The sequence below is a fragment of the Olea europaea genome, chromosome 5 (assembly GCF_002742605.1).
Source record: "Olea europaea var. sylvestris chromosome 5, O_europaea_v1, whole genome shotgun sequence".
Taxonomy (NCBI): Eukaryota; Viridiplantae; Streptophyta; class Magnoliopsida; order Lamiales; family Oleaceae; genus Olea; species Olea europaea.
Window position 1 is genome coordinate 4,026,370 of NC_036241.1, and position 14,387 is coordinate 4,040,756.

Genomic DNA, 14,387 nt, shown 5'->3' on the forward strand with positions numbered 1-14,387 from the left:
ACCAAAACATGAAAAATAGATACAAGCATTCATCGTGCACATAGATATTTAAATCATAATATAATTAATGTGTGTGAGAGAGAGTGCATATAAATAGAACATTAATAGTAATTTATTTGAAGATTTAATAAATTATATAGGTAAATATTCAATGTGAAAATGATTTACACCGGTATAATGATTCACCAATTAAATGACATATCATTTAATTAGTGAATCATTAAACCTATGCTTAACATAAGTTAATCACTACTTTAATGATTTATCAATTAAATGATGTACCATATCATTGGTATTTAACATAAGCTAACTACTGATGTTTAGAAAATCATTCCTAATATTCAATGTTTCTGAGTTAAATCTTGTGTAATTTAGTACTCCCCTCCATAAAGAAAACATTTTATAGGAGATCTATTATAACTTTTCCTGCTTTCCCAACCAACGAACGCAGCAAAGTCTGTGATTCTAGGACCAGATTGGCAAGGGAGCAGAGGAAGGAACGAGACGACAATGAAGGTCACTTGAGAAAGTCACATCATACTAACACGGACGATCGACATCGAAGCTGCCAAGCCAGATTTGCTAGAAAAGATAGACGAACATAGTCTTAAAAGCATAATATTTAGATATAAAGTTTACAAACTTAAAACTATGTTAATTGAAACAATCCTCACAAATTTGCATTAAAGAAACAAACTAGCTCCACATGAAATCCTTGAAACTTAATAGACCAACAAATACACACACTGTTTTGAAATCGTCTATTCAAAGGCCCACTGGTTCTCTCTTCGGACATCCTCTTCCTCTTCAGGTGTAAAGTCGTTCTTGATGCTGAATGTCTTCCGTATCTCCTCGGGCGTTTTTCCCTTGATCATGTCAGCAACAGTTTGACAAGTCAAATCCAGGAGAGACTTGATATTCAGATAGTTAGCGGCCTGAAAAGTTAGAATAGAAAGGATAGATAATATCACTTTTATAACTCAGCCACAACTGAACAGAGGTTGACAAAATCCTAGATCACGAGTTAACGCGAATGCAACTGAAATTTTTTTTTATTCTTCATTTGTTCAAATAAACTGTGCAGCAATTAATAGTTCAATTACAAGCAAGCTTGCAATTAACAACAATGATGTATAAACTATCATCGAGGTCTTATCCTGTACATCATATTGCTCATATAATCAGAATGATTCTATACAATTATAATAACAGGGTGCTAAATGAATTAGTGCCCATGTATTTCAAATCAAACAGTTAAGCTATTTTCATAGAAACATACTGCACAACAAAAGTCAGCTTCAAACGTCAAAAAGGGAAGACGTCAAGAAATTCATGTAGCACTAGGTGAAGAAAATGATATAGCGAACCCCAATTCCTGTACAATCAACATGTACGCTCTTCATACTTGATAACTACCATTCAAAAAATTAGTTTCAAATCTAAAAATTGTTAATAGTACATAAAACTTGATGTCAAAACCAACTAGCACTCTCTATTCTCAAACTAAAATGTTTATTCAAATAATATAAATTTGTAATCTTCGGTTTTTTTCCTCACATATATAAATCAATTACAATTTCAGCCTTTCGTATAAAACACTACACAGCGTTCCAATTACAATTTCAGTTCGAGTAACAAGTAGTTTAAACCTGGGAAGAACGAACATGCTGCCAGCATCTACATATCGAACACCAGTAGTCTCCGACACATCTTTGATGCATCGGAGGTCCTTGCAGCGTGTCGGAGACGAAGGATGCAGACTGCTAGAAGAGAACAGTAAGAAAAACAGATGGCCAGATGAAATGCGGTTATGGCTGGAAGAAGGGCACAGACGAGTGCGAAAGAAAGGCTCGGATGTGGCTGACAGTGAAGAATAAATGAAGAGACAGTGATCACTGAGGAGGAAAAGAAATGAAGAGTCTGAGGAAGTAAACCAATGCAATTTTTCAATTCAAATTGTTGGGCCCAATAACACTAAATGCTCTATAAATTGTCAAGGTGTCGGGCAAATAGTTGAATTGGAATATATTCATATTTTTGGGCACCATGTGCAATACACAAACTAAATCTTGCTTTGAAGAACATTTGTGCCACAACGAACGTTGAAAATTATAAGATCACAAATGAGGAAAGCAACTAAATTACTAGTCTTCATGATGATGTAATGATTGTAAAAACTTTTACCATTAACCAATCTATGAGACTAGCAATGTTTAATGAATTTGTGTCGTTAAAGTTGCTTATCGTAGAGAAGACACAATTAGCTTCTACCGTTGTCATTCTAAAAAGATTCAAGCTTATCCAACATTGTGTTCAAGCTTTGGTTATTAGTGAAGAATGAACATTTTATCAAGAGATGATAAGACGAAGGCAAGTTTTGTCAAAGACAGTGCTTGATGATTTTTAATGGTACTCTATAAGTTATGTTCTTTCGTACATTTCTCTCATTTAAGACCTGCTTAGATTTTGCTTAGATTTTGTGATACGGATAAAGCTTGCCTTCATTTGGTCTACGAATTTTGTGATACAATGATTGAGAAAGTGCGAGGAACGATTTATAGGCATGAGAAAAATGTTTAAGAGGAGCTATCATCATGCTACAATGTTGTTCATTGGATACTTGTAGGTCGTTGGAACAAAAATAGAACTCCAATTCATTTCTTGTCTCAATCTCTAAATCCAAGGTAATTTTTTAAATATAATTCATACATTTATCGTTTATTTACATTTTCATAGTGTTTATTGTTTCTAGTTAGTTATTAAATGAATTGTCATTTCTTCAATTTTCTCTCTTATTCAGATACTATAGTGAGGAATGGCTTAATGAGGATCAAGAGTAGAGATTTCAAGAGAAAGAATATAGTGCTTCAAGATGTACTTGTCAAATGAAGAGCACAATATGGTGAATAAGGAGTGTACTATAAATTCTCAACTATGGAAGACAACTTTGGTGATTTTGAATCTACCCATGATTGTTACCGTTTGGACCCCGATGACTTGGTGGGTTATTTATGGCATTTGCACACCTATGCTTCAAAGTTACACATTAAAATTATTGAAGCAACCATCTTCTTGATCTCGTCGTGAGTGAAATTAGAGTACTTTTTCCTTGTGCATTCTTTTAAATGGTATAAGAACTCCAAACCAAGGGGAAGATTAGCTTCCACCCATAGCAATCTTCGTCTCTCGTCGAGGAGGAGTGCACAATATTCACAAGGACACAGATTAAAATATGGGATATCGGTAGAGATGCATTTGGTACATTTGAAGATATTGGTGTACTTGAAGTTGCTAATTTGTCTCTAAAGATGAATGATGTAATTAATTTCGTTTTTATCTTTTGAACTTGTGTTATTAAGAAACATGTATGAATTTAATATCAAGTTTGATTTCTATTTACTATATGTGCGTGCCCTCGTGTGTGATGCAATAAGTATAAAAAAATATTACTTTAGACTATTGAATTTAAAAAGTTAAAAAAATTAAAATTTTAACCAACGTATTGTGACAAATCTTTTTCCAAAATCGCATGTCTGCATGTCCAACACATATCATGTTGGACACTCATATTCGTGTCAGTGCTTCTAAAATTTACACCCAATAAATAAAAACAAATGACCAAACAGACCCACAGGATCATAGCCAGATTCACAATCATCCTTTCTAAATTCTAGATCAACAATCTATCATTAATTCTTCCTATAGTAAGAGAAATCCAGAACCCCGTAATATGTATATTCCCACCCAAAATGAACAAAGTACTAAATAACGCTATCATAGTTCCAAATACCAGCTGCAAAGTGCAAGCACGGTCTCAGAGCCTCATCATTTAATATCCTAGTTTCTTAACATATAAAGAACCACTTAAAACGGTTCATAAAAAAATAGGGAAACAATTCTACCAGACAAAAGCAAACAACAGTAATATTTATAAACAAAATCACAACCATAACAAGAAGAATAATAATATCAGTATAAACTAGCAGCTGCTTTAACAACATTCCAAGCACAGTTATCATGCTTATAAAACATTGGTACAACAACCCAAACTAAAACCTGAAACACCAGCCCAGTATACTAAAATGTCAAGACTAACAAACCCCTAATACACAATTTACAACCAAAATGATCAAACAATCAAAAGAAACAATAGCATGAACAATAGTAACAACAAAATGTACAAGTATTATGTAACTATAAATTATTCTAGGTTATTTGCACAAACAGCAATAGTAACGAACTGACAATAATTATAGATATGATGCGACTATTAACACTTAAAAAGAAGAATTTATAATCAAATCTATACGTAATTCCAGAAAATAACATCAATACAAAGTAAATTATTTGCATAACTTAAAATTATTATAGGTTATTTGCATAATTAGCAAGAACAATTGTAGCCATAGTAACAAAATTACAACTACTCCAGATATAATGTAACAATTAACGTCTAAAACGCACTACTTATTGCCAAATCTAACAATAACCTAGAAAAATAGCATCAACACCAATATCAACAGCAATAAATAAATACAAAATAATTAAAATAATCATCAAAAGTCAAATAACAAAAACCATAACGATATGTATACCAGGATGAGGTCGAAGAGGGTAGCTTGGTCGACTTTTGCGAAATCAGCGTCAAAGGCCTTGACGTCATCATCGTTGGTTGAAACCTTGTCATCGGTTTTAGCGGAGGCAGCGTCCACGTGCTTTTTGCAGTACTCAATGATTTTGGACAAGATCTTGCCGGTGACGTTCGGCAGGGGAATAACGTTGTCGGCGCAGTCGTCCTCAACCATGTGTTTGATCGTTTGAGACTCCAGCGCCACCACCTCCTCAACCTCGAAAACCTCGCCGTCGGAGCTCCGGAGAGTTACCTTCTTGCCAGCGATCTCCGCTCCTGAAGACGACATCGTTTCGTGCGAGCGAGAATAATTTGGGAACAGGGAAAATAACCTGCAAGTGGATATGATAGATTTTCTTTAGCAAAAAGTTGAGATGCCTTTTTATATGGAAATTTATGATACACGCGCTCACCGTGTATCCTTTTGATCTGAAAATAGAATTGCACAAAAAAATAGTGAAACCGTAAATCAAATCGAAATTGTTGAGTTGAAATCGTTGGTTCAGATCCACGTGGACCTGTGATTTCTTTTTTCTCAAATTGAACCAAATCGTTTGAAAATGGTTTGGTTTAAGTTTTGATTTTAAAAAACCGCACACAATCGAATCAAACCATTTTCAAAATTTTTAATTAAAACATTAATTTTATTAACGTAAAAATTTTGCAATTTTTACTTTTAAAAAAAAAAATTTACAATACAAATTACAACCAGCCTATTGAAATAATTATAGAAAGTAAATTATGTTCATCATTATTGTCCTATGATTTAATAGGTTCACATCACACGTTCTCATCCGATATCTAAACTAAACTAAAATTATTTCAAAATCATATTATATATATATATTCAACAATCCAAATCATAATTCAACAAGATTATGTTAGCAAATCGCGTCCAAAATTTCAGAAGCCCTAATATAAACTCTCATTTCCCTAACATTTGACGATTGTCTATCACTACTGAACGAATCACCAGTCGCCTTCGCTGGTTAGACTACTAATTTATACCTGAATCGCCTCTTCTTCTCTTCTCTTTCTGTAAGTTTCAAATTTTTATTCAAGCTATTTTTCATTATTTTTTCTTTTATTTTTTATTTTTTTAAACTTATTATACACTTATGAGTTGTAGTTTGGATAGAAAATATCTGTTTGTGTGTCTAGATGATTAATGAATTTGTTTGTGATTTGGAAAGAACAAAGGACGGAGCGAATTGATTTTGTGAAAATGTTAAAGTTTCCTAACTAGTACTTCTACCTTCTACTTTCATAAAGTAGTTAGAGGATGAAAATCATCAATTTTCAATAAGCCAAAACTCTATTAATCTTTGCACATCTAACATATCCCGTTCAATCCTTATATAACATCTCACTAATAAAACGAAATGAGTTTTAATCAAATTATAATAGCAGAATGTAACTGTACATTTACCAATCGCTATATGACAATATGAATGTCAAACGAGAAAAGGTAAAGAAAATGAAGAAAAATGTATTTGCTCTATTAACATCTTTTAGCAACCAATTTTGAAAATAATTTATTCATGGGTTTCAAGGTAAATATGAATGTAATTTAATATTTAACATTATTGGTTCTCGTTTAAATTTATATTTAACTTATGTTAAATATATTACTATAATATCGATAGGTAAACCGTGGATTAAAATCGAACCAAACCATAAAAAACCAAACCACAAATTATGGTTTGGTTCAAAAAATAAAATGATTTGGTTTGATTTGGAAAAATTTCAAATCGCATAAAATAGTTTGAGTTGAAAATATAACACAATCCATACAAATCGAACCGAGTTCACCCCTATCCAAAAATATCAAATTACTAGTCTATCGCCCTTGCACGGGTAGGATCATTTTGAACATGATATTAGCATTTTTAATGTTGCTATGAGTTTAGTATTTAAAAAAGAAGTAAATCAATTAGTTATAAAAATAAACATTTGAGGTAAGCTATCTGTGATGTACATAATTTGAGATGGACTGATTCAATATGGTAATGACAAAAATAAACAGTTTAGCTCGGTGCAAAGAAAAGTATTAATTTCCACCAGTAAAAAAAAAATTGAAATAATTTTAAATTGAACAAAATTATATTAAAAAATTTTGAAGTAAAAAAAAAAAATTCTATTGAAGGAGAGAAAAGCAGTAATTGAAAAAATTAAATTCAATCATAAAGAGAAAATAATTTTAAAAAAATTTTAAAAAATAAATTAATCAGTAATTTTCACCAGTAGAAAATTTGAAATAATTTTACATTGAACAAATTTATATTAAAAAAAATTTAAATGGAAAAAAAAATTTGTCCTTTAAAGGAGAGAAAAACAGTGATTGAAAAAATTAAATTTAGTGAGAAAACAATTTATCTATAATATAAACAAAAAAATAGAAAATGAAATAAATAAATAAAAAAAATTCTAACCTTTGAAACTCTCCTGTCACAAAGAAAAAGGAGATAACTCTTCTTTTAAAAAGTCAAAAAGAAAGTCTCTCCTTTTGAAAGAAGAGACAATCTCTCTGTGGATGGAGATAATTTTTTTTGCTTATTTTTTATTTAAATTTGTTTCGTTCATATTATAATTTTATTTCAAATTCTTTTTAATTCTTTTCTCATTATGATAAAATTTATTTCTTTTAATTTTAATTAAATAATATTAATATATTATTTTTTTATTTTTGTAATTTTAATTTGTTTAATTAAATAATATTTATATATTTTTTAAGAAAGTAATTTGTTAAATTTGAATTAAATAATATTTATTTTTATTTTTAATTATTTCAGTTTAATTTAAAAACTTTATAATAATCTTTTTTCTATTTTTGCTTGCGATCCCTTTTTTAATCTTTATATTTAGTTTTTTTAAATTTGAATTAAAGAATATTTATTTTTAATTTAAAAAATTTATAATGATTTTTTTTCTATTTTTGCCTGCAATTCCTTTTTATAATCTTTATATTTAGTCTCTTTTCTTTATTGTTATATATATAGTATTGGATTTGATGAAGTAGAGTGAAAATGGAGAAATATTTATATAAATATGATTTAAGAAATTGTTCGTTGTGCTTGCAACGGAAATGATAAAAAGGAAACTAAAATATGTACAACAACCTATTAATAATGTCAAAAGTAATAATTTATTGCTATTCGGCAATATTTTAACCGTAGTCTTTACCCGAAGGTATACGATTAGGTTCGTGTACATAGGCATTTAAATTACAAAATAAAATACTCATGACTGCCTATTGTCACAAAAGTAATATAGATGTTGTTCACTTATATTTTTGTTTTGAGGTGATTACAGTGTTTCAATCATCATTTTCATAAGTTTTATAGCCTGTGTGAGTCTTTTTCTTGGCTTTTGACTTTGCTTCAGTAGGTACATTTGATGGTTGGAAGATAGACCTTTTTGCATGTGGTGGAGTGATTTCTTCAATGGCTATGGAAATAGCATCGAGTTGGCCATCAACTTTGCTCTTGCCCTTTGCTTCTTTCTTGGCTGAACTTTCTTTCATTTTAGTTGGACTATTCGCATCATATGTGATAATTGAGGAATTTATTTCAGTCAGTGTGGAGGAGTTGAATACGAATATGATTTCAAAGCGGTACTCAGGTGGGTCGTGACACTTTTTTTGTCGCCTTTAGGTAAAAGAGCATCTTCGTATCACTTTGCAATTTCACGACATCATTGAGTTCGGCATTTCATTCTTGCGGTAGACGAAATATATTTTCAATAAAGTGGCATATTTGTTGTGAAAAAATAAAGCATTATTAAAGAATGTTGGACATGATGTTCTACTTTTTCAAGATGGTCCATTATGGCATTGGCATTACTTTCCAATAACATCTCTGCTGCATCTCCTATGATGGTTGCATCTAATAAACCAAATTTGTCTTCAAGTTGTACGAAAGCATTTACCCTAATTTTTTTTTCAGCTATGCATTATGTACCTAGTTCATGAAGTAATTATTAGTAAAGCTTAGAACTTATGTTTAATGGAAGAAATTAACTTGGGATAGCTTTTGCGTGTTCATATTCGTAGAAGGGACATTTATGAATTTCTCCAAAGGTTGCATTGGACGTCTTCTTTTAGTTGCTGCAGGACATATACTAAATTTTTTTGTTTCTTGATACTATTTTCCAGTTTACATTCACCCAATAGAATATTTTCTGTTAAAAAAGATGTCTTATGTAATTAGATATGGAGATAGAACAAATTCATTTTTCTACCGTTAGCACCAAAAGCAGTCATTTTTTTGATTAGTACACTCTTATGTGGGGCCCAAGGGACCAAAAAAGGGTTCAAAAATTACTTTTCTTCTTCTAAAAAATGTCCTCCAAATAGGGTCTCAGTTCATTAGTTAGAATTACAGTTAGGTAGACTCCTAGTAAATTCTCAATTGGTATTAATTCATTCTCAGTTGAAGGAGAAAGTTTTGGTGGGCTGACAGCAAAAAAAGGTTTACTCTCTAGTCAGATTGTCAAGTATTTCTTTGTTAACTTCCACCCTACAAGAAATAATGACATATTTAGTTCTAAAATATAACTCTTGTTCTTTTTTTTTTTTCTTTTTTTTTTTTTTTTGTGTGTGTATGAAAGTTGTAAAAGCAATATGTTTATTGGGTATGTTGTAGTACCATTCTTTGTACTCTGCAACGGCCAGTAGTTGGACGTTAATGAAAAAACTGCTATTTACTTTGGTTGAAAGGTGTGATGCCTCTAGAAAAGAAATTAGGAATAATTTATATGTCTTTTTTTAAAAAAAAATTTATAAATGAAATTGTATTTGTAAAACGAATTTACTGTTGAACGAAGAAACCTTGAGATTTGTAGCCCATATGACGGATCTATTTGCAAGGTTTTCAATTATTGTAGTGCATTCTCGTTCGGCAAAATTGTCCCATAATATTAGCATCACAGTTTTGAACTGTTTGTCTATCAAGACAACATCTTGTAGATAGGCTTGTGTACCAATGTTAGATTGAATAAGTCGTCTCTATTGAATAGTTATAGTGACACCCATTACACCTACAAGAAGGTCACGAAAAGTGTTTTTTTTTTTTTTTTTATGTATTTTGCATGTAATAAATTTGAACGTAAAAAATAAACTATGAAACATTATATGAAATGATTAGTTTAAATTTATTGTGTTAGAAATATTACTTATGTCTGTATTCTTGTCTATGTGCCTGTCCAGTTGATCAAATGGAGTAAGTTTATATTTTGAGAACAGGAGATTCAAGTTGTCCTCATTTAATTCTTCAACCTTCGTTCTTCCCGTTATATTCCAAATTTTTTGCCGAAGAGAACTGCGAAATTCACTTTGAAATCTTTAACTGTTGTATTTCAGACAACATAAGTTTTTCCAAGTTGGAAATGATCATTTAGTGCAGTAATATTGGTATCATACATTATTGCTGTGACTTTGTTTCCTTGTTGAACATTAGAAAAATATGAAAATATTTAGAAAGTACGCAGGTATAGTGATAGGTAGAAAATTATTTTAGCGAGAAGTATATATGTACCTCTAAATCAATGAGAGTAAGATTTTGGTAACGACTATTGAAATTCCGAGCAGTTTTTGGGGATTGTTTTCCTGCGACAAAAACTTTTTCTAACCAATTAGTCTCTGAAGTTGAAATCTATGGAATGAATTTATGAGGTGTAGATCTCCCTCCAAGCAGTACATACGACTTTCATCGAATACGACTTTCCACAACACAGGGGACCAAAATAAGGAAGTTATCCACTGCGCCTCAGACACTCCCCAAGGGAGAATGGCTTTGTAGCCATTTTTTTATCTGTAAATGACATGGACGATAAGTTAGAGTGTACATAAGTATACCTATGAATGTAAGAAAGTAGTTAATATGGAGGAAGAAGAAGGAGGTTGTGTGAATACAAGTTAGAATTTCTTATAGTAATAATATCTTTCTTTATGCAGATGTGGAGTTGAAACTTTGTATTAGCCTATTTATAAAATATCAAACTGAGACATCATCGTTTAATAAATTTTTAATTTTGGAGACGTGATGTTGGAAAGATGAGGTTAAAGTATTAATATGTCCATATATCAGTTATAAAAAAAGAAGGCATAGATGTGACCCAACTAAAAAAAGAAGAAGAAGAAAGACTCAATACAAACTGTATTTTTTTATTTTCAAAACTAATAAAATTATTTACATTGTAAAATTTTATCAATAGCAATACTTTATTGTCTAAACAGCTATACCTTACTGTCTAATCACTGGCATAAGATATGTAGATTACTCTGAAATTTTACTCATAGTACAAGAATGATTCAATGGAATTGGAGAGTATTTCGTTAGTTCATATTATTTTATTATATAAAACTAGTAAACGTGAAAGTTTGGAATATGCATAAGATATGGGGACTACTTGAAACGTTTAATACATTGTACGTGAATGATATCCATGGACTAATTGAGTTAGTAAAACACTTATTAAATTCATCAAAGTTAGTAAGAAAGTAGAAAAAAGATGTATTTATACTGTAAAATCTTATCGCACCCATACTTTATTCACTAGCATGATTAGCTAGATATGGGGAAGTAAAGTTTTACCTATAGCACAGGAATAGCTTTGAATTGTTAGAATTAAGAGTATCCAGTATAAATTACATCGAAAAAATTTTATATTTTGTATTTTTTTTGTAGAAAATAAAAATTCACGCTATAAATTAATTCATTTAATTTAAATGATATGTAAGTATATAAATAAGCAAATGTATAATAAATAGCAAAAGAAGTAAAAGAAAATATAAATTATTTATCTAGAATGCCTTTTACTACCATACATATAATTCATTCCTTATCCTTATCTATACAATACATTCTCTATCTCAAAGTCTTCATTCTCTATCGTAAAGCAATAGTCAAGTCCAATAGAAGCAATCACCACCCATAGCCAGAAAAGTTAAGCATTTACTTGAGAAATTCAGTTCACAAGTGTAGGAGAAGGGTCGATCTCCGAGCACGGAGGCCATAAGGCCTTATGAGCGGAACCCCAAGGTCTCTGCGCACGGAGGCCCTTGCATGGAAATCCAAGGGTCTCCACACACTAAAATCTGAATTTCTATATTCTTGATGTATTTTTGAATTTTTACAAATATAAGTCCTCTTTGTTTAGAATTGTTAAATTTTCTTACAAATATTATTTTTCGAATTATTTATGCAGATGTCTTTGGAATACATACTCTCTCCAAATCAACGGTTATTTGCTACTATCACTCAATATCCAAATCATAAATACCTTAAAGATTTTATAGAATTTATAGATGCAAATCAACAATATTCTATGATGTGTAATAATTTTTATGGATTTATTTATGGAGTTGTTTATTGAGGAGAAGAAGGGCAATTTAGTAGTAGATTGGTACATGAATTTGTAATGCAGCTTGTACATTGTGGCAAGAATAATGAAGTTTAGGTAAGATTAGATGACCGTATTGCTAGGCTTGGTATGTAAGAATTTTGTCTTATCACTGGATTATCCTGTCATGAACTGGTCATGGAGATTGATCATAATAAAAATCATCTTAGAAATCATTACTTCAATGGTAGTCAAAGAATTGGCATTAGAATGCTCTTTGAAGTTTCCATCAATGTTAAGATGAAGAAGATAAATTGAAGAAGAGATTAGTTATGTGGTGGAGTCTGTTGTAAAACCAGTTGGAAAAATTATTGATTATAGAACTCTTGGCATGGTGAAGTACCTTGATGAATTTCTTGCATATCCATGGGGTCGAAAAGTGTACTTTGTTTTGTTAAATTCACCGCAAGAATCACAATTGTAAAGAGTACAAAGAGTACAACAGAACGAACAAACAGACTTTAAGTATGCATTACGAGAGTATTCACTTGCATTTCAGGTATTTTTATATATTCTTTTATTAACTTAATTTATTGGTAAAAAAATAATAATTGCAATTTATAATTACGTTGCAGTATTGGATATACAAGGCATTTCCACAAATTGGACGAAAATTCGGACGTCGTCGATACAAAAGAGCGCAGGGTCCACGAATGTATATATGGAGACATAATAATTTATTGACTGAAAAAATGGTTAAACATTTTTTGGCTACACGAGAGGTATGATTTTTTTAATGTATGTATAATTAAATTTGTGTTTAATTATTTAAATACAAGATATAATAAATAATTCTGATATTTTATTAAAATTACAGTGTTACACCCTACAAAAGAAGAATTGGAGACATCTTGGTATATAAATCTCTCACTGCCAGTTGATAATCAACATAGTGTATTAGATGGCATCGTCAATAGAAAGTTGGATAATTTGGCACAACATATCCCAGATATCACTTTTGAGAAAAAAGGGATAACATAAATGTGCAAGAGACGAACATTTACAATACCTCAAGAACTTTACTAGCAGTCGAGCCTAATTCTGAATCTAAACCTCCAATTATGTAATTGAAGACTGAATGGTAGAACTGCTGGGTATCCAAAAGCAAGATATAATAAAAGATGTGTACGATATATGTGGCAACTTGAGAACAGAAATTTATGACTATCAAAGACAGCTGTTTGAACAACACCAAAAATGGCAAGAAGATCATATGCAATCTAGCATGCATTCCTACATGGATAATTCATTATCAACTTTCTTCAACACACATATGGAGAACGACAAACAATTATTCCAACAACAACAAAAATGGCAAGAAGATCATTACCAAACCATGCACTCTTATGTGGATACCAATTTAGATTTCATGCGATATTATATTGATGAACAAAATAAGAATATGTTGTAGAAATTATTTGACTGATAATCAAACATGGAAGCCATTATAAGTTGTACACAACAGGACATTCTTATTGGTAGAGATCCATTCCCGATGATCAACCAAAGGTGCGTCAACGTCTCAACATGTTGAAAGTTCTGAAACGCTGTGAAGAGAGAGGAAAAGAAAGGAAAACAGATACAATCTTCGTCGTCTACAAGACGTCCTTTGAAAGACTATCCTATGGTAAAGTACATGACGCTTAGAGATTGGATAGTGAAGAATGAATCGGGATAACAAAGAGCATTCTTTATTGTTGGTCTACATACTAAAATTTTATTTCAATTTATTCAACACTAATTTAAATTGAGCTATGCAGTGCATATTAGGAAAGTGTCATTGGGAATGTCTATGGAAGAGATTGGTTGAGAACTTTATTGGATCAAACAAAAGATATAAATGTTGCGATGAGTAAAGTTTAGCCATTCAATCAATTTCATTTTATACTTAATATATTTAATTTGTATCTATTTATTCTACCAGCAAATTGTTGAAGTTGTTGAGGCGACTCATTAATGATAGTTGCACCCTTGTATCTAAAGAATATGCAATCATGGACTTTGTATTTGAAATGGAATGTACTCATATGATGACTTGGCAAAGGGACTTTCGAGCGAGAATTAATAAAGGTCAACCAGATGGAACTGTCTAACAACAATATGTGAATGACAAATTGTCTGTAGAGAGTCGTCCATGGATAAGGTGCAAGTATTTATTAATTCCATGCTCATATCTGAGAAATACTTGGTATCTTTTTTTGTCAATATTTCGGAGTGAAAATTCCAGATATACAGTTGCAACCATAATGTGCGTACACCAGATTAAGTGAAGGCACATGCAAATGCAACACTTACTGTGGTCAATTCATTATTGTTTGACCAAGCTTTTGCCATGAGACGAGATATAAGGAAAACC

At 31.0% G+C, this 14,387-nt stretch overlaps 1 protein-coding gene across 1 annotated transcript; it reads right to left on the reverse strand.

Moving 5' to 3' along the window:
- Nucleotides 1-592: 592 nt before the first annotated feature.
- On the reverse strand, nucleotides 593-4,998 carry LOC111394441 (SKP1-like protein 1A). The gene is made up of 2 exons (XM_023020266.1): nucleotides 4,596-4,998; nucleotides 593-935 (listed from the first exon to the last, which is right to left on the reverse strand). The coding sequence occupies exons 1-2, from the start codon at nucleotides 4,917-4,919 to the stop codon at nucleotides 762-764; spliced, it is 498 nt and encodes a 165-aa protein (XP_022876034.1). The 5' UTR covers nucleotides 4,920-4,998; the 3' UTR covers nucleotides 593-761.
- Nucleotides 4,999-14,387: the final 9,389 nt, after the last annotated feature.

Excerpts from the sequence above, each read along its gene's own strand:
- LOC111394441 (XM_023020266.1), bottom strand. The coding sequence starts at position 4,919 with ATGTCGTCTTCAGGAGCGGAGATCGCTGGCAAGAAGGTAACTCTCCGG. Across the intron at positions 936-4,595 it reads CCCTCTTCGACCTCATCCTG|GCCGCTAACTATCTGAATAT; the intron begins GTATACATATCG and ends CTAACTTTTCAG.